The sequence below is a fragment of the Pipistrellus kuhlii genome, unplaced genomic scaffold (genome assembly GCF_014108245.1).
Source record: "Pipistrellus kuhlii isolate mPipKuh1 unplaced genomic scaffold, mPipKuh1.p scaffold_m20_p_6, whole genome shotgun sequence".
NCBI lineage: Eukaryota > Metazoa > Chordata > Mammalia > Chiroptera > Vespertilionidae > Pipistrellus > Pipistrellus kuhlii.
Genome location: NW_023425562.1, coordinates 18,345,936 through 18,367,954, shown reverse-complemented (window position 1 = coordinate 18,367,954; position 22,019 = coordinate 18,345,936). Strand labels below are relative to the sequence as shown.

Below are 22,019 nucleotides of genomic sequence, written 5' to 3'. Positions count from 1 at the left end.
CACTTTGCTCCAGTCCCCACTTCCACAACTTTGGTTCACTGATCCTGTACATTATGATGAATTTTGCTCCCCTGCTTATGTTCTGCTATTCTTAGGGTCACCGCTAATATACATCTTTATCACAGTTCCTTTCTCCTTGGGTTTTTTTGAAATGTCAAGAGATGGCAAGAGCCCTCCCTCTGAGGATGTGATCTGAATGAGACTTGTTCTTCAATGTCTGAGTACTTAAGGAGGATGCACATTAATGTGCAGATAATAACAATGGTGATAACAAAGCCACTTGCTGGATATCTGCTCTACTCCAGGCACTGTCCTGGAGCTGCACTGATGCATTATTTCTCTGAGTCTGCTCTTCATAACAAGTCTGCAGGTTAGCTGTCATTGCTCCATTGCACAGCCAATGCTTAGAGATCTGAGATGTGTCCATGGACATCTGCCAGTAACAACCTCAGGGTATACTGGGGTAAGTTTAAGGAGTAGAGAGAGAAGCAAGATGTGAAAGGGGGAAGTGAGGACAGGATAGAAGATGAGAGTCATAAGCATATAAATGCTCCTGGTTTTTGGGGTATTGTTGATAAGCATGAAGTGTCCATAAAGAATCAACCCTATGAGAAGAAAACAAAGCAGTTTACCGTGGAAGTGAAAAATGAGAACGAACCTGCTTTTCTCTTTCCATGGAACAGAGAGAAGGGGTGGTGAGGAGAACACTGATATCTTCTTCAGAGGCCAGAATTTCACTTACTATTATTTTATTATTGTTATAAAAGTCAAAAAGGGAAATGTTCCTCTTTTCACACTGTCTTCCTGCATATATCTACATAATGACCTGGTGAATCCTAATTTCAGAGGTATTTTGCAAGCTAAATTAACATGCCAATGGAGAAATACAATATTACTTGCACAACCACCACTTCTATCTGATTAACCATCCTTTAAGAATCATACAAACTCACATACCACAATCCCCCAGCTCATTTCAATTTTCTTTTGTTTTCATGCACTATAAATTGGTGATAAAGTGTTATTACTGAGCATTCAGCAGTTGAATTCATGAACTACTTTGTCAGAAAGAACATATGCCAGGGGAAATTGAATTATATGATTTAATCACGGGCTAATTATTTTTTTTTGCTGGTCCTCTAAAGAAGCAAACTCACAAATATTACATGTATTTTTCTTAGCAGGAGGGAAGCACTGGGCTGTGATTAAAATAGAATCACGTTGCTTCTTGCAGAATGTGTAATGGGTCCAAACTGCAAGAATAAAACATGGACTACATCCATTAGCTGTGGTAGAAATCCCATTTTCATTGGGTAGGCAGTATCCATAGAAATGTATATAGTACATTGCAAACGTGTATAAGCCAAACCGGTGAAGCTGTACAGATGGTACCAGGAGATTGTCCACATGAAGCACTTTAAGTCTCCAAACAGATCTGACACTGGGACAAAGGAAAATGTTTTACTTTTTCCACTTATGTAATTGCATACAGCATTTCCCTAACATTACTAGCCTGTTTGAGATTCTAGTATGTACTGTTTAACTTGGTTTGAGCCAACACTTCCCAAATTGAAGGAACCACAGCAAATGGTTGCATTGTTTGTCTTGTTTATTTATTATTTTATGAATACTTAGTAATAAAAACACAGTCTTGGGAATGTTGGTATACAAAAAGGTTTATCCCAAAATGTGTTTCATAAGGAATATCTACCAAACTATTTCTATTAAAATTTAGTACATGATGTCATATCTTAATCATAGTGCTGTTAAAACTTCATGCATAGAAGCAGCTTTTCTGCACCACCAGAATATTGATAAAATGAGTAAGAAAGGTTAAGTCTGAACATTGGGTAAAAATATTCTTTTGTCACAAGAAGGATGAAATAAAGGACCACTTTCTTTTTCACATACTAAAATTCAACATTCAGGATGCAAATTTAATTCTGAGAGAGAAAAATCTCAATGTTTTACATATTTCTTAAATGCTTTATTCATGCCAACTAGTATTCAGGTTACTAAAGATGTGAAAATGACTCAGATACAACCCTTACCCTTGAGAAACTGATTTCATGTACATGTGATTACAACTGACCAAAGGAATGTCTATGGAAACTGCCTAACCAATGTGTTAAGTGTTAATAGTAGAATTAATAAGGAATTATGGGAGCACAGGACAGGTAAAGGTTTACCATATGGGTGCACATAGAGTCAGATCCAATGATTAAAGAGCAGTGCACATACACGACACAGCTTAAGAAACAAAGCATGAAAAAAAGTATTTTTGAACTCAAACATTGTCACCTGGTACCAGGTCGCCAATGACCTCATGTTGTCTTCAGCAATTCCTCCATGTGACATGTCACCTAACCTATCCCTAGGAAAGTGGTATACCTCACCGCAAACACGTATGCCCATAAAAAGTTATTATAACTCAACAATAAACAGACAAATAACCCAATTAAAAATGAATAGACACTTCTTCAACAAAAATATGCAAACAGCCAATAAACTCACAAGAGAAAATCAACATCGGTAGTCATCACAATCAAACCCACAATGAGATGCCACCTCTCATTCATTAGACTCGATATAATAAAGTAAGTTAATAACAAGTGTTGGTGATGATGTAGAGAAATAGAAATACACATACTCTATTCATGCCATGTAAAATGGTACTGTCAGTATAGAAAACTGGTAGGTCCTCAAATGATCAAACAAAGTTATCCCATGATTGATTAATTCTACTTTTAAGTATGTACCCAGGAGAAATGAAAATATAAGTCCACACAAAAACTTGTACACAAATGCTTATAAAAATTAGTCACAATAGGCAAAAGGTGAAGACAATCCTAATGTTCAACTAATCATGGTATATTTACACAATGGTATATTTATACAATAGGCCATCAGAAGGAATGAAATACCCAAAGGATGAACCTTGACAAAAGTATGCCAAGTTAGAGAAATAAATAACAAAATGGAATATATTCCATGATTTCATTCACATGAAATGCCCAAAGTAGGCAATCAATAGAGAAAGAAAATAGATAGTTGTTAGCTTGGGGTGTTGGGTTAGTCAGGGGAAGAGGGAGAACAGGAGGATATGGGGGTGATAGCTAAAGGTAGAGGGTTACATTCTGAGGTGTGAAGCTGTCCTAAAATTGGCTGTGTTGAATAGAGTTGCACACATCTGTGATTACTCTGAAAAACAGTAAATCATACACTTCAAATTGTACAGTAGGAAAATCACAGTTAATGATATATCAGTAAAGCTGTTTTTTCCCCAAAGATTCAGGCAACAAAATTACTGCATTTTCAGTACATATTTGTTGAATGAGTGAATAAATTATCTAAAAATGTCTAGATAGAAACTCTAAATGCTTTAACAGAGTTCACTATTTTAAGATATGTTTTCAGGTTGGTGTTTTTTGCCCTTAGGGACACTACCATCAAATGGTGGGAGAAGCCTTGCTTATATGATATGTGTTCCAGATGTATGAGTATCATTATACTCTGATTATTTCCTGCTCATATATATGATGGTATACTGCAGATGAATCTATACCTTGATAAGTAAAAATAGTGAAATGATTATACCTTCACATATGAAATAATAAAACAGAAAAATGCTTAAATTGTAAATAAGGAAATGTCACACTTTGCTCTCTAGTCCTTGAGAACTAGCAAGTACAACCAACACTAATGCCTGCCAACTTTAATTAAAACACTTCTGTCTAATCTAGTTTGGTCCTATCACAGATTCAGACTATAATGCATAGTTCTGGTATCTGAGGAAAACTTTGGCATGAAATGCCCTTTGCACCACTCTCAGCAGTTCCTCTCCTTCTATACTACAGATGGTCCATTCACCTTGCAGAGATTGTGAGGGTTAATTAAAATCACGGCCTTAGATTGCCTTTTAATGCTCTGAGTTAATGCACAGTCTTTGCCTTTCCCTCTGGGGCCTCTACTTCCTTGTCTATCCAAGAAAGAAAAAATAGATTCATAACCATCTCAAGGATAAATGCAAAACACTGCTCAAACTGTCATCTCCAAGAGAACAGGGGGAAAAAGTAGAGCTCTACATAGTAAGACTTCAAATATATTAAACTGCATATAAAACATATATGTTCAACAGAATCTTTCAAACCTTATTTTGGATAGAACTTTGACTTATTATTATGAAAGCTATAATCCCAGATGAGGAATTTAACTATAAAGAAAGTAACACAGGTGATAGGAAGAAGCAGCTCATAGATAGTTTTACATCTTTAAAACTTTATTCTGCCTTAGGTTATGCACTTGTATCCTACATTTAGGTCATGGAAAAATTCTAAACTAATTTCAATAAGATCCATTTGGCAATTACCTCATGAAGGATAATCAACATAAACTTACCTAAGGCACTACTTTTATGAATATGATAATTAAATGTGATGGGTGAGGGGGTCACTGATAATAAAGGCCAATTACAGCTAGACATGAAATTTAAGGACTGCTGTTAAGTCAGAAGCAGTGCTATTGTAAATTCAGGAGAGCTCCATTCAAATGAAGAGTTGACATTATAATAGAAGGGTAAATATGACCTTAATAACTATGTTTTATGATAGCTATTTTCCATTTCTGACTAAGAATGAGCCTAATCCCCAGCATAGGTGATCCCCCAGCAAGTTTATAAAGGAGGCCATTGAACACCTTGATTGGAAGTGAATGTTCCACTATCTCTCCAAACAAATGGCTGGGTCAATTCCCTACTTGGCCAATTACACATGCTCAGAAGTTAGCAACTAATATCACATATATTTCAGTAAAAATAAAATTATTAAAACTAAAACATATAAAAATAAAAAATACAAAATCACATCAGTATTTAATTATCATGCTTTCTTTCATTACTAGACACATCTGAGAGTCGATGGGACATGAATATTTACTTCAATAAGCTTGTTTTAGTAAATTAAACTTATCTAAGAAGTGATTAAGAAAAGAAAGAAACACAAGTTCCTAGTAGCTAATGATATATTTACTATTAAATTGGGACATATTTAAGATGATAGGGTCTACAATGTGAGAAGTATCTATTACTCAAAAATTACTAAATAAAGAGAGGGTGATATTGAAGAAAAGCTAAGACAGGGGAACATTAAATTTATAATCTTATAACTACATGGCATCTCATTTATAAACCAGTAATTTTGTGATTCATTGCTATTTTAAGGACATTATTTTTTATACTGTCATGAATTTAAGATTGTCAGTACTAACGATATGCAATAAATATTACTGAAATACTTCTCCATTATAGCTCATGTCTCTATAAAACCAATGAAGAATCTTTTTAAATATATATATATATATATTTATTGATTTTACATAAGTTAGAGGAGAGAGACATAGAAACATCAATGATGAGAGAGAATCATTGATTGGCTGCCTCCTGCACCTACTAGGGATTGAACCCACAACCCAGGCATCTGTCCTTGACTGGAATCAAACCTGGGACATGTATTCACTCAGCAGGACAATGCTCTAGCCATTGAGCCAAACCAGCTAGGGCTCAAAAATCATTTTAACAATATAATGCATAGAACACATATTCTTTCTGTGGTTACATAAGAAACTCCCTGGTCCTGGGTGTCTCAGACAACATAAGCTATTGTTTAAAGTCCTGAAGGGAGGGAGGCTAAGATCATGGTTCTGGCAGGGTTAGTTTCTGGTGACACAGCTCTTCAGGGCTTGCAAACCATGTCCTCTCGGTGTCCTCACCTGTCCTGCTTTCTGTGTGCATGCGCTAAGAGATAGAGTGCTATGATGCCTCTTCTTATGAAGAAACATTTCTATTGGATCAGTGTCCCACTCTGATGACATTTAGCCTTACTTACCTTCTTAAAGGCCCTATCTCCAAAGACAGTCAAATCGATGATTAGGGCTTTAACATGTCAATTTGGGGAGAAACAATTCAGTCTATGAAAACACCATGAGCCTCAATGAAGAGCTTATAAAAAATTTTGATAGATAGATGTGTTAGGCCTATTGTATGTACAATGATATTTCTTAAGTTTAAATCTCAGATGAGCCAGAGAACAAAGCAAGGATTTGAGTGGTCAAGATGATCAAGCCATGAATGGCACCTGTTTTTAAGTTTCTTATCATCTAGTTGCAAAGAAAGCATGAACTGCAGGCTGCAGATGCACAGAAAAAAAGTAAGAAATGCAAAATGTTTCACAAATATAGATGTGCTACATGTGCCACCAACTGCCGTTTTTGTCTCTGTTTCTAAATTTCTGTCAAAGAAAAACCTGTGTATGAGAACATCATTATATAATGTCTCAAATACCATGAAAATCATGGGTGGATCACTTGTTTTGTACATTTTATAGATGAGGAAAGCTTGGGGCAAAGAGAAAGCATGAGGTGTTTTAATAGGTGGCACTTCATTTTGTTTGTTTCTGCTTAATCTTTGCAACTATGCTTTAGGCTTCTCCTGAGGGCTGGAAGAGCATCTTATACTTCTTTATTTCCTGGGGCACCCAAAGTTGTGCCTGCTCTTCTGCAATACTTCTCTCCCAATTCTGGCACCCAAGCAGTCAGCAAATCCTATGAAAAATAATTATCACTCTATATAAAAGAAAAAGAGGATTACAGAGATAACTAGCCATGATGAAACTGCTAGTAAGGCACTACTCAAAACCTTTCCCATGTCTTTCCATTGCCTTAAGATAAAAATCTAGCCCTGGCAGTGGGGCTCCATGGTTGAGCATGGATCTATGAACCAGGAGGTCAAGTTTCAATTCCCGGATAGGGCACATACCCAGTTGTGGGCTAGATTCCCAGTAGGGGACATACATTGATGTTTCTATCTCTCTCTCCCTTTCCCTCTGAAATCAATAAAGACATATTTTTTTAAAAGATAAAAATCTAACCACATTAGGGACACATTCAGGATCTATGCTACTTTTCAGCCACCATCAGAAATTCTTTCTACCCACAATCTTCAGTCATATCAATCACTTCCCCTCCCCACCCAATGCTTATCTCCAAACTTTTGCCCAATTATTTCTTCTGCCTGGAAAGTTCTCTCCTGTTCCTCCAACCAAATCCCAAATCCCATTCTCTCATCTTTGTTGAACTCTTTATCCAGGGCCCCTGGACTCCTTCTTTCCCCAGCTGTTCTTTGGGTTTTTTACTAATGCGCACTTCCTGTCTTTTTTCCTAATGAAGCCTGGATCTGTGTCATATGTGCCTTTCTGTGTCCAAAGAGTACTTAGCAGAGCACACAGAGGCACTTACTCATTGGTTGGTTGCTGCTTTACTACTAATGCTGAGGTTCAGTTGTATATCTGGGACTGGAACTGTAATTGGTTAATTCACTACATATTCAGTCATCTTTTTTTATTATTCAAAAGCATTTTCAAAATAAAGTGAGTTACTAACATAGATTTTTTCCATCCCACTACAATAAAAATGATAGTTTTTAACAGTTCAAACTTTTCCCATGTATCTTAATATGCTGTCTTAACTCCCTTTTAAGATAATGTTCCTAAAAACTTTCTGAATAGCTTGGTCTATTATAGTTACATTTGCAGAATCAGTACATTAATGCTGGGTTGAGATAATGATATGCATTTAAGAGAGGATGGGAATCAATTTTGAAGTTACATTTTCTTAAAAATAGAAAATATACTATAGTATGTGAATCGTGTATATAAATGTAGATAGCATGTATTATTCTACAGACACTACTATCAGGCTTAAAGAACATACCTGTCTATGGTGGACACACTTAGGTCAATGGAAAGAGGCCTCCTGAACATAGGCATGCAGAGAGGATGACCCATGGGAGTCTCCTTCTTAAGGAAAAGTTCCTGCAGGAGGGACATCTCCCACAAAGGACTTCCTTGCAAAGGTGTTTACTTGGGAAAAGTATAAACTCAACCACCATGTGACATGATATGGTCCCCTCACACCGTGGAGCATATGGGGAACTCTTGGATGTGACTTCAGGTCTTTAATTATGTTTAAAGATCTGACCCATCAGAATTATTTGTCTCCTACTAACCAGTTTGTGCCAATTATAGCCAACATTTTTTTAGAAAGTTGATGAGGAAAATCATCAGGGAAGCCTAAACACAAAGATAAACTTTTTTCTTTATTTTTTTTTTATTTTGATTGATTTCAGAGAGTAAGAGAAAGGGAGAGAGAGAAACATCAATGATGAGAGAGAATCACTGAGATGAGAGAGAATCATTGATCTGCTGCCTCCTGCATGTCCCCTCCTAGGGGTGGAGCTTACAACCTGGGCATTGCCCCTAACCAGAATCCAACCCAGGATCCTTAAGACCACAGGCTGATGCTCTATTCACTGAGCCAAACTGGCTAGGGCCAAACGTAAACTTTAAATAGTATATTGAATAAATTACTGCGGACCTCTTTAAAATAAATTCCAGAATCCTTTCTGAAAAGTTCAAAAATGTTTTCATTTTTTCATGGATTTCAGACCTAACGGCTTCTACTGAAAAGTGAACTTTCCACCTACCTTCTTGTGTGTGTGTGTGTGTGTGTGTGTGTGTGTGTGTGTGTGTTTGTGTGTATGTACAGTGTACAGAAATTATCTAAGGTTGGGCACTCTATAGGTTAAAGATCAAATACATATTTAACACATGCATGTATGCATCTATTCAGACAAGGAATAAATCTAGACCTAAGTCAGTGGCAAATCATGCTATGCATATGGATGTTTGCATAATGATGGAGGTGAATAGATATAGGGAAAATTAATATATTTTTAGAAATGATGATAATTCTTCAGTCAGAAAGTTTGACAGTTTGCAAATAAAAATGGACAGACTACTGCTCTGTAGCTCATTATGGCAGTAGTGATTCAAATAAAACAGAAGCTAGGACCATATCAGAGAGCCTGGCTCTGCATCCTCTCAAGGACCCCTCCAACGCCCCCCCACCCCCAACTTTATGCTCTGTCTTTTATGAGAATAGAGATTATCAACTCCTCATATTATCACTGATTCCAAGTTTACATTATGAAAAAAAATCTTAGCCATAAGGCATTAGAGCAACTGATTGTATACATTTGTGGTGATACTAAAATCCCATTTAAGCCAGATTTCAAACCTTTGTTAGCCTTCCCAGAACCTATGTGGTACATGTACTCAAAACTTGGTCACTAGTAACATATTGATGGCTATTCCAACAGGTCAGAATCATTAACATAAGTGGTTATTTTCATCTTATTTTTCATCTTCCAGTTAAAAGAGTAATAGGTTCTACTTTCCAAATAAATTCAGCCCTGCTAGATGAACTTTATATCAGAATAGTCAAAGAATATATAAAAATATCGTTATATTGATACTTACTTTAAACTCTGAGTAGAACAGTTAAAACAGCATTATAACCACCTCCTGAATTAAATTATGCCTTCTACAATAGTTATAAATTTTACAAGGGATGTAGGGAAATCTTTAAAATATATACCCAGTTATTAGAAAGATTCAACTCCCCCCCCAAAAAACCACACACCTAAATCACCCGATATAAACACAGTACCATCTATTTTTAAAAATTAGTACTGCTTCTAATTTACACATTCAATGCATAATCACATCTAAATAAGGTGATCCATTTAGAACAAAAATGTAAGTCTAAAGCCCACAAAGCCAGCAGCCATTAAAAAAAAAAAGACTTTGTATCATATATAAAATAAAATTTTTAATTAAAAAATGACAAAAATACACACATGGAGCATACGCAGCAAAGTTACTATTCTTCCTATAGAAAGAGCTCCTACAAATCAACAAAATGAAGATGACTATTTTCATAAAAGTAAAAAGGTGAAAAAATGACATTAAAACTATAAAAAGAAACCTGGATTTAATAGCGATGAAAATTAGAAAAAGAAGACTTAACTGTTATAAAATGTTAAATAAGCAAATATTGGGGACTAGGAAAAAATATACTCATGAATGATGATAGGCAAATTCTCTTTTAAAATATACTTTTATCAATTTCAGAGAGGAAGGGATATGGAGAGAGAGATAGAAACATCATGAGAGAGAATCATTGATTGACTGCCTTCTGCACACCCCACATTGGGGATTGAGCTTGCCACCCAGGCATGTGCCCTGATCAGGAATCAAACCATGAACTTTTGGTTCATAGATTGACCCAGGTGACAGGCAAATTATTGCACTGCTGGTGATTATAACTGTTTCTGCTATACTTTTCTTTAAGTTATAAGCAAATAAATAACAAAGATATATTTATTAAAATGATCATCTCAGTGTTCGTTTTCATTAACTTGAACTTGGAAACAAGGTAATTCTCAACAATAAAGAACTAAAGGACACTCACATACATGAACACACAGAGAAATGTATATGAATATTATATGCATGAGATATTTATGTCTGTACAGGTATTTTATGCTAATTATGTAGTTTCAGAAATCAGAATTTATATATTAGTCTTACATAACAATGAAGTATTACATATTTAAATGTGGATTTGTTTGAGATATAATTTAACTTTATGTGTTTGCAATTAGAGATTTATTTAATCTGTAATAGTGACCTATGATCATTAAGAATTATATTGCATCCCATAACTGTATTTGCCTTATGATCTGTAATAGACATTTCAAGATAATTTCTATGGTAACCATTCTATGTTACTGTACTTTGATGTTACAAATGTAAAAGTTTTTGTTTCAGCAAAAACTTCCATCTATAATAATAAAAGCATAATATGCTAATTAGACCAGAAGACCTCCCGTTGAATCTGAGATGAGCCCCTTGCATGAATACCATGCACCAGCCTCTAGTATAAGAATAAATGAAATTGTTGTAATTTTAAAGACAGATGATATTAAGTTCGAATAATATTACCTCCAAAACCAAAGAATTAAAGTCCTTTGCCTATTCTTAGTTTAATATTTATGATTTGATCAAGAAACAAACAAGTCTATTGCCTCACCCATCGTCTGCATTATTACCCTGAGTACAGATTAAAACATTTTAAAAATAAACATGAAACCCACAAGCAGAATGGATAGCATAATGATATTATGATATGGACTAGCTGATATAATCAGTATACTGAATCTTTTCAGTTTTACCGAATAAATTTCCAAGAGCCTATGATTTTTCCTTTAAAAGGTAAGAAGATTTATTCCAGAGGAAAACTAATCCAAAGACTGGTAGACAATTTTTTGTTGTTACATGAAAAATCAATTGAAATTCAAATGTTAAGGTACTTTCTCCAAGCTACATAATTCAAAGAAACTGGCCTAAAAACAATCTGGAGTAGATGATAAAATATGCACCCCATTGGAATACCTACCACCCAGAAGAATGATTAATTTGCAATGATAGCTGGTGACCCTTCCTCTCGAAATAATTTGAACCCCATCTGTGGTCCTTAAATTTCTTTAAATTATATTCTTGCCATGCAAATTTTCTCTAGATGTATTTGATTTTAATGATTCACTCTCAAGATAACATCTACAGTCTCTCCATCTTAACAAAGGAATTTTAGCAACACATCTGAACTCACTCTCAGATACCCTGTCATCTCAAATGACAACTGACTTTTCTATCGAGGTTCATATTTGTCATGCAATTTATCTCATTACTTCATTTATTTTCCCCAGATAATGTATTTCGGAATATCACATTTGTTAAATAATAATTTTGGTAGTTTTCAGTTGCATCACTGAAATAAATAGACTAAAGTGTGATGAATCTGGATTTTAATCAATGAGCAAGTATTCAAACACTGCATTTAACCCTGATGCAATTAATCAAAGCAGAGCAAGGCTACAAGTGGAGTACCGAGATGGCAATTTTCCACTTAAAAACATAGGGAGCAATTGGGCAATAAGCAGTTGAAGCGTCATGGTGATATATTTTGAAGGGAACCATGTAAACTCATTTCAAGCCATTAACTTACCCAAGACTGTAAGCTCTGCAGAAGCACTGATATTCTCATTTTTATATGTGACAACGCAGGTGTACGTTCCACTGTCATCATCTGTCACATTGGAGATAAGCAAGTTGCTTCCACCCAATAGTGAATACTTTTTGGACCTGTTAAGACAAAAGCATATGAAATTAGAGACTAAACTAACATGTCCATCTATCAACAGGTACTCAAAGGTTTAAATGAACTCTACAAAAATTCAAATTATAAAACTAAAAAGAAATTCTGTATCATAGGGAATTGATGGCATTGCAGTTATTAGTGAGAAATTCCTTCAAGGTAAACCACTCCCATTGGAAGGCTGTGTGCATTGATTGAAGAACTGAAGTAGATTCAACTTGGCACTAATGTTAGTGCTGAGAAGAATGTATAGATAATCTGGGCCAGTTCTTTAGTTTTGAATTTGAAAGCTGCAAGGTCCAGAGAAGTTGTTCTGCACAGCAGAGGTCAGTGCCATGTGGCCTTCATCCTACTTAGTAACTTTTGTACAAGGCCCTTTCACACCATGCCAGGAATGCCAGGCTATGCTCAGGGAATATATTGTGACAATCTGCAGATGGAAAGGGTTCCATATGCTTTCATGTTCCCAGAAGTATTGTGATACCATACCATTTATTAAAACTAGAAGCCCAGTGCATGAGTCCATGCACCAGTGGATGTGAGGGGGTGCCGATCGGGGGCGGGGCTGCAGGCGGTTGGCCAGCCAGCTCCACCCCCCTGGAGGTACTCCTGGTGGAACTCCTGGTTGAGGGGACAATTTGCATATTAGCTTTCTATTATATAGGATTTAAGGTAAATGACATTTAGAGATTAACTTATTGTCTCTGCACCTATCTCACCATAGAAAATAAATGTGTTGAAAAGGAGCATGCCAAACCTCAAAAATCAATGAAATTAATTTCTTAAGTGAAACTCATTCAATCAAAATGTTTCAGACTAAGTGCTCCATTCTATTTAAGAGCTTACTTTCTAACCATGCCTTAATAGTAATGCCCAGTAAGTCAAAGCTGGTCAAGTCCTTTTCCTGCCTTACCTGGAATATTTGTTGTAGAGAAGATAGTGAGAAATATTACTGGAGCTAACAAAAGTTACACAAACCTTCTATATTTGAATGTTATATCTTGAATTCAAGAAATGTTGGTTTCTTAAGAAATATTTCACTTGCTATATGCTTATGAGATCTTTCCGAGTATCTTTGTTGAAGACTCTTTGGGAAGAATTCTCTCAATGACAATCTGGCTTTTAAAAATTTCCTTTTAGAATTGATCTCACGAATTTTGACCATTTCTTGAACCTTTATCTAGGTGGGTAAATGTCTTTCATATACTGTATCTCAAGGAACATGGAAAAATATTCATTTAATATCAAAGACCCTAATATTTGTAGGTATCTCTGTCAAACTAGAGAAAGAGAAATCATAGCGTATAACTTCACAGAAGTCCTACAATACCTGAGTTGGACGACTTCTTCTCCTCGTAACCAGGTGAAGCTCGGGGGAGGATAGCCGGATACACAGCACTCTAGGACAGCATCCTTTCCTTCAATGGCTACCACATTGGAAGGTCTTTGCAGAAAATACAGCTGCCTATGCAATCCTGGGTCTGTGGGGGGCGGGGAGGGAGAGACAGAGTCACATTTAAAAAAAAACACACACACATTTTATTTACTTCAGAAAGAAAGGGAGAATGAGAGAGAGAGATAGGAACATCAATGATGAGAGAGAGTCATTGATTGGCTGCTTCCTTCAAGCCTTCAACCAGGGCATGTGTCCTGGAATTAAACCATGACCTTCTGGTTCAAAGGTTGACTCTTGATGGCTGGGCCACAAAATCATATATTTTATGAAAAACAAAAAGGTAAATAATGTAGCTCGATCATTTTTGTTCCTAGCAAGATACTGTGATGGAAATGAAGGACCAAACAATGGACAAATGCTAATAAAACTTATTAAATTAATTCCTAAAAGAGTTTTTCTGTCCTTAGTTTCTAGAATTATGATATTAAAATACTCTTAGCTGTTGGTGACCTTATGGTATAAGGCAAAGGGAAAATTGTGAGACTACAAGTCACTCCTCTGGGCCATAGGCCTTGTTGCTTTGTCATAATTAGAGACAAGACAATATTATCAGTGACTGTTCTAAAGGTCATGACTACAAACTTTCCATGGATGCAGTTTGTCTGCCTCTAATATCTCTTCCACTTCCTTCTGCTTTATTTATTGCTTCTGTGGATTGGGAAATAAAATAAGCAAAATAACACACAAGTGCAGAGGATTAAAATATAGAAGGTATGAGAAAATATCTGCTGTCTTCTCAAAGGAAGTTAAACTAAAGTTTGTTTTCCCTAATAATGCTAGAGGCCTGGTGCATTAATTCACGCACTGGTGGGCTCCTTTGGCCTGGCTGGAGATCGAGGATGATCAGGGGACCAGCTGGCCAGGGGGAGGGACCACAAGACATTGACCAGCTATGGGAGGTTGGCTGTGGGAGCACATTGACCACCAGGGGGCAGCTCCTGTATTAAGCATCTTCCCCCTGTGGTCAGTGCATGTCATAGCAACTAGTTGATCAGTAGTTTGATCATTTCTAAGCCTTTTGTTTATTTTTAATTTTTAACAACTTTACAGAGACTGAGACTGAATAAATACAATTCTTCGGCATCCTTTGTCTTCACCCATTGCACCTTCTAATACATAAATTCTTTATAAATCTTAGATATTCACCCCTTGTCAGATGTGTCATTGGCGAATATGGTCTCCCATTCTGTGGGTTGTCTTTTCATTCAGCTGATGGTTTTTTTTTGCTGTGAAAAAAAATTTTAGTTTGATGGATTCCCATTTGTTTAGTTTTTCTTTTGTTTCCCTTGTCCAAGGAGATATATCAAAAAAAATATTGCTACTAGAAATGTCTGAGATTTTACTGCCTATGTTTTCTTTTAGGATTTTTATGGTTTCATGTCTAACATTTAAGCCTTTAATACATTTTTTGTTTATTCTTGTGTGTGGTGTCAGAAGAAAATGTTAACTTTTGGCAGAGAAATTTGGTTTTACTTCTCCAAATATATTTCTCTAATAAAATAAATTATGATACCATGGACATTTTCAGTACAACAATTGAAATTTCTTTTGGGAGCCAAATTTTTTAAACTCAAACTTCTTAGAACGCCACTTCTTCAAAATAGACTCTCCAGGCCATGGTATTTTGGAAGAACCACACTCAAGGGGCCAAAGAGCCGCATGTGGCTCGAGAGCCACAGTTTGCCGACCATGGTCTTAGGTCATATTACCCGACACATTTACCCATGCTTCACATACTCAGAAATAAAAACTCACTGTCTTCAGGGCTCGTGTGCAGAGGAGGCACCAGGAAGGCACACCATGAAAGAAGAGAGAGCATTTTCTGTTTAATGGCATTTTTAACCCTGAAAACTAGCTTCTGTTGCACACATTACACTGGCCAAGTTCATTGAGTCTGTGAGGCTTAGTTGGCTCCTTGCTTTCACAGGGTTTCCCATATGCCTTGGGGCCACATATTTTTGTCTCTCCTAACAGGCAGAGAACAGGATGACTGTATAAATTACCCACGCTGGGGTATGTTTGAGAGTGAAAGGTAACTCTATAATATTCTGAGACATTAGGTGTGGAATGCACGCACACTCTGTGATGACAATGACTTTCTTTTAATGGGGCTGTGTCCCTAAGTCAACGTGACTAAACTTATATGGCTGAATCTAAAGAATAACTGAGGCAGAGAGAAATGTATTGTAATTATGGACTGTTGGCATCTGTGTCAGCAAGAACATAATGCTGGTTTTCACAGCTTAATAATTATCTTCCTTAAAATAACCAGTACTTGCTTTTGATTTATATGCTTTCCTAATGCAAACCATTTTTGTTTCTGATTGGAAATGAAAGGATACTGCCCACTACCATGGGGTATTCTCTTTGATTTCTTCATAGGCATAAGAATTACAAATTAATTTAACTTCGCAGACCTAGTTTCCTAGATTTTGAGCTAACTTACTGCTTGCTCACCTGCTGGCTCCTTAGCAGCCCCATCTAGTTTTGTTTTAGGAAATCCAACAGGTGCCATGTGTCTTCACAAATAGGTACATACTAAGTAGCATACCCTACCTGAGGTGTTGGATTATTTACAAATTGAAGGTGAGAGCCTCTAACAGCAAAAATATTATGAGTTGTGTTATTGTGATCCTCTGTGTACTGCAGTGTACTGGGCCTATGCTCTGTGCTCAGAGTGAAACATTCCATGAAACGCCTTCTAATTCTGTTTAGAGTGTCTTTCATTAAAACCAGCCTGATCACTGGAATCAAAATTTATTTGACACCAAACAGAAACCTCCATGAGGCCAAAAGCCAAGGAGCTCTGAACAGAGCAGGAAAAGGGAGCTATTTCTCAGGAGCTGTTATTCATCATCTATGATTCTATTACTTTTCTTCCTCATTTACACCAATTCAGAACTAAATATAACATTCCATCTCTGTAAATACTCCTACATCTGTTCATATTTCCTTTTTTCTCCATGAGCACGCATACATGAGCATGCGCACACACACACACACACACACACACACACACACACACAGCTAATTGTAGTTACAGTTTGGAGGAAGAAAGAAGAGCATCTATTTTTATCACTGGCATATGGCCAAATCCCTTCTGTCTCACAGGCACATTTTGAGTCTATCAGTAGAAGGCCTGAAGGAAGTGATTTTTTCATTTATAGATTTTTGTTTCTAAATTTTGCAGCTGACAGTTAACTCACAGAAAACAAATGTTGCTATTGTGATGTGTCAAAATTAATTTAGAAAACCCAGAAATCTTCATAATTTATACAAATGTGTAAAATGGCATTTAAAATTTCCAGAAAAGCAGTAGAGTTTTTATGCTAACTCCCCTTTTTGTATAAAGAATCAATAAAGGTATGCCTGTATATTATGACACAGTGTTTTGTTTTTTGTTCCAGGAATAAATTGATGTAAAACAAAAGCAGAGAGGAGGAGGAGGATGCACAGGCTCTCTTATTCATCTCTGTGACCTCTGCTTCACTGGGTATAGGTTTGGCTTCTACACATCTTCAGAGAAAGCCTCTGTGTAAGTCAGGGCGGACTGCCTGACCCTCAGTCACCCACTCCGGGCTGCTAAGTATCACATGCCTAGGAAATGCAGAACTGACCATATGCCAACTTCAAGAGATTCCTGGGAAAGAAAAACTCTCTCCTTTCTAAGAAATCTTTGTTCCTACATGTGGAGGACAATTTCAGGTTTGCATTTGTGACCTTCAGGAAATGGGAGTTAAGGGAACATAGTTTAATCAATATCTAACATCAGTCAAGAAGGATGAAATAGAAACTTAATGAGATGGTGAGGAAGAGATCACTAGGGACATTAGAATTATAGACATGCAAGAAAAATATACTAGGACCCCCAGTATTTCAAGTACTTTTAACTTGGAATCCTAGGCACTGTTGATGTCCCCCAAAATAGCACTGGGAAGTCTATTTAAAGACTTATTTTTTAATTCAAAAACTAAACAGAATATATCTATTTATCCAAAACACTGTGTCATGATATACAGGCATACCTTTACTGATTGTTTTTAACAGATTGTTTCATCAGTGTCATCAGAAACACTGGTTATCTAATGCCGGTTAAAAGACCTGACCTACAGTAACCAATTACCACATGGCCTGATTATGCATTGGCCAGGCCCTGCTTACCAAAGGCCAAGCGAAGTTGTCATCTGGGAGGAGCAAGGACACACAGTCACATGGAACATGGTCAGCTTACATGTGGTCAATTGTGTGCTACCCTATCTTCTCTGGGTGTGCTTTTGTGTCAACATAAATCAAGTTAAAACTATTGTTTTAAAATTAATCTAAATGTAGTACCATCTCATATTTGATGGTACCATGTTTTGATCTTTAGTTATAATGTGTCAGCATGACCTCCTGGTTTTCAGTAACTAAAGTTTACCTGGCAAACTTGAACTGTTAAACACTGGGATCAGGAAGACAGATTTGGGGATGATTGTGGAATGAAACAATAAATGAGATCCTTGGTAATGAGGCTGGTTAACAGATAAAGAAACTAACAGTTTTAGAGGATTAGATGAATTGGCAATGGCTAATAAAGTGCAAATACCAGAAATCTTATTTATCTTCTTGCACCTATCTTTAAGCCAGACCTCTAGTGGTATTTTATATAGCAAAAGAAATTATATTGATGGAAAGTGAGGGTGAAAATCATATAATAGTGAGCTACTAGAGAATAAGGTTTCAGGAGACTCTGACCTCTAGTAGATATAAAAGGGAAATGCATAAATTAGAACTATTGATAAATAGCATAAGTAAATACCAGTAGATAAATGAATATTTGGAGATCTAGAATCAAAATCAGGTAATTCATTATCAGAAAAATAATCTTAACAGGAGAATCAAATTCTTTAAGACTGGAATTTCTAAAATGCCAAAGACTTAATACCAAGGACTTAATTCCAGGTATTTTACTTGGCCTATTAAATTCAGACTGCATAACCACCCTAAAAAATGTGCATTATTATTCTCTATATTTTACAAGATAAAGAGTTAAATTAAATTATTTGCCCTAAATTTCATTAGTAGCAAGTTTTAAAATTAATATTTGTACTGAGTCTGGTGTGAGACTCAATGATTTAAACACCCGATAATAATAGTTCAAATTGGGAATTTTAAATATTCATTACTTGATCAAGATTAACTTAATATGAACTGATTTCATGAATTATAACAATCTAACTGCTGACCTCTTTATGCCATCTGGAGTAAATCTGATGTAACATAAAGGAAACGTGGACTTCACAAAACCATCCTATCCAACTTAGATCTGTGAAAAGCTAAAATACCTAGTTTATAGTATGATATAATAGTGTTCTTGCCCGACCAGCATGGCTCACTGGTTGAGTGTCAACCTATGAACCAGCAAATCACAGTTCCGTTCCTGATCAGGACACATGACCAGGTTGCAGGCTCAATCCTCTTTTTTTTTTTATATATATATTTTATTTTTTTTGTACACAGAGGAAGGGAGAGAGATAGAAACATCGATGACAGTCATCGATCAGCTGTCTCTTGCACACCCCCTACTGGGGATATGCCTGCAACCAAGGTACATGCCCTTGACTAGAATCGAACCCGGGACCCTTCAGTCCCCAAGCCTACACTCTGTCCATTGCAGGCTCAATCCTCAGTGTGAGGTGTTCAGGAGGTTGCCGATCAATGATTCTCTCTCATCACTGATGTTTCTATTTCTCTCTCTCTCTCTTCTTTCCTCTCTAAAATCAATGAAAATATATTAAAATAAACTAGACTACAAAAAGAAAGCAGACAATGGGAAAATCCTTCAGTGCAGTAAAAACTATAAAACAAGATAATATCTTAATCTTATTTACTCTTCGTTTTGTTGTTTCTGCTTATCAGTATGCATGCTTATGGTATCCATTGCTCAAAAATTTTTAAGAATTTGAAACTATAAATAAAATTAACAGAATGAAATCTAGTTGATTGGGATGGGGTTCAAGACTTTTCATAATGTAGGTTTAACCTTTCTTTCTATACTTATCATCTGCTGACATCTTTCCATAAATGTTTCTCCCCTGATGATCTAGAAAAGTAAACATCTCTATAAAGACTTTTCAAATTTCCCACCTCAAATTTGCTTATTTTTTGTCTGTACTGATTTGGAACTAAATATGTTTTCTTGAATTTACCCTCTCCTGCTTTATAGATTCATATAGCTATACTAATTAACTATCTGGCATGATGGTAAATTTAAAAACAAAGTATGTGTCATTTTTTGTTATCCCCTTCAGATCATTATTCTGTAGAAATTGTAAAAACAAATGGTAGCAAAATAGATTTAATTTTGCAATATAAGAAATATTTAGTCAAATAAAAAATGTTAATGCACCCATTGGATTAGTAATAATTCTTAGTGAAGACAAAAATAATGAAACTTTTTAAGCTAAAAACCATAGTTTTCTATTTAAATAATATGATTTTGGGAATGTTTTTTGTTAAAAATTATTTCAATAAAAATAAATATTGTGGAGAAAAATTATTTGAAATATACTTTAGCCCAATTTACTCCATCAAAGCCAATGACTTTAATTATACAGATATTTAGTTCATAGTTACCCAGGGCCCAGGGTCACCTAATTGTAGTTAAGTGGATGGATGAATAATATATTAAATTACAAATTGTTCAATTTAATTAGGCCATTATGAAAACTGAAATATGAGTATAGACCAGTTATTTTACTCAACCTCATGTCCAAAGCAGATTTATATTTAGCAATCCAATGTACTATTATACTTGGCACTCAGGAGTGATGAGAGCTGAGTGAAGTGGACTTGACAGTCTCAATGGCCACTTCAGCTCCTCATACATTCTTCACCACGTACAATAAGATATTTTAAAGCATCTCAGCTCTTAGTGTATTGTTATCAATATTTCAAAAAAGTTCTTTGTGCTTTAATACTAACTTAATGTGCTAAAATGTACCATTCCTCAGAAGCAAAAGTCTAATTTCTATCTTAAAACATTAATCAAAAAATTTAGTTAGTTACTAATTTTCCTACCATTGAATGAAACAATTATATATTGACTCTGGAAAACATTAAGTTATGAGAAAATCTCTTTTAAAACTTTGCACTTTATTTTGCATGCAATGAACCACTACCCCAATCCCAATCTCTGGAAATGCCACTGCTCAGCTTTCATTGAACCAGAACTCCATTCCCTCCCTCAGACACCACATCTAATATGTTTTCAAGACCTGCCCTAAAATCTCACCACCCATCTTCATTTCTGAATCCTTGTGATATCACTTTATAGCAGCTTTTGGTCAAGTCTCTGAAGGATTACTGCCACACATTCTACCGTATCTTCCTTATTCCATTATCTTCTTTCCTTGTAACTCATACTCCTTCAACCCTGCCTATGCCCTATGATCATGTTAAATAGAATGTGTGCAGTTAGGATACTTTGAAAAAGTCTTTATCTCTCTTTCCTCTATGCTTTTCTTATAAATGCTCGCTTATTCCTGATGTATATACTTCTCTTGGACTAGCTACCACTTGTTCTCCAAGATTGACACATTGGTGTTGTTATCATATATATATAGTTATGGCATTGTGTGTGTTAGTTTCTCATAGCAAGTTCATGGGCTGCTTTGTCTATGTTCCCCATTAGACGACAGCTGTCTCAGGGCAGTCTTCCAACATTGTCTTCCTAGCAACCTGTATCATGGCAGGTATATAAGATCCACTTAAAAGGTGTTGAATAAAGTATTTACTTTTTTATTCAGTGAATAAATCAAAATTGCTGTTGAAAGAAAGCATTTCAAAACAGCTATTTGATTTTTTGGATTTTTAATTCAATAGATCTCAATTACTGTGTAATATTAGACACCTGCTATATAAAAGTGGAAACTTGAAATATATTTCACATGACCTTGAATAAGTACAATAAGATTATATATATATACATATATATATATATATATATATATATATATATATATATAATTAGAAGTAAATGACTGTCTATACACACAAAATACAATGTGAATGCTCTCTATATGAACTGTGGTAAAAACAAATGCTGGGCATGTGACTTCTAATTAGCATTTATGTATCAAAGTGAAACAATATAGGCCACTTCCTCACTCAGCATGGTACTTAAATGACCATAGAAGAATACATATTTTAAAGAGTGGTAACCATTCAGGTCCCACTTTATTGCTCCTGAACCATGTTAATAATATGATAGGTTTCTGTTTTAGTGGACTTTATCAGAATGGATTAACTAAGTGTTAGATAAAGAATGGGCAATATATGTATGTAGTTTATCACTCCCTCAAGTCAATACTTCCTCAAATTGGAAATTGGAAATTGATTAAAAAAGAATAATCATGATCTTAAAAATGAGAGAACAAGTAGCAAGTAAGAGGAACTGGGCTTACCCATTCAG

At 35.6% G+C, this 22,019-nt stretch overlaps 1 protein-coding gene across 1 annotated transcript in view; it reads right to left on the bottom strand.

The window, feature by feature from the left end:
* LOC123651535 (netrin receptor DCC-like) overlaps positions 1–22,019 on the bottom strand; it is a 124,580-nt gene that overhangs the window by 6,599 nt on the left and 95,962 nt on the right. Inside the window, exons 4-5 of the mRNA XM_045574599.1 lie at positions 13,442–13,592; positions 11,962–12,098 (exon numbers count right to left, since the gene is read on the bottom strand). Coding sequence (XP_045430555.1) covers positions 11,962–12,098; positions 13,442–13,592 — 288 coding nt within the window. The remainder of the gene's footprint in view (positions 1–11,961; positions 12,099–13,441; positions 13,593–22,019) is intronic.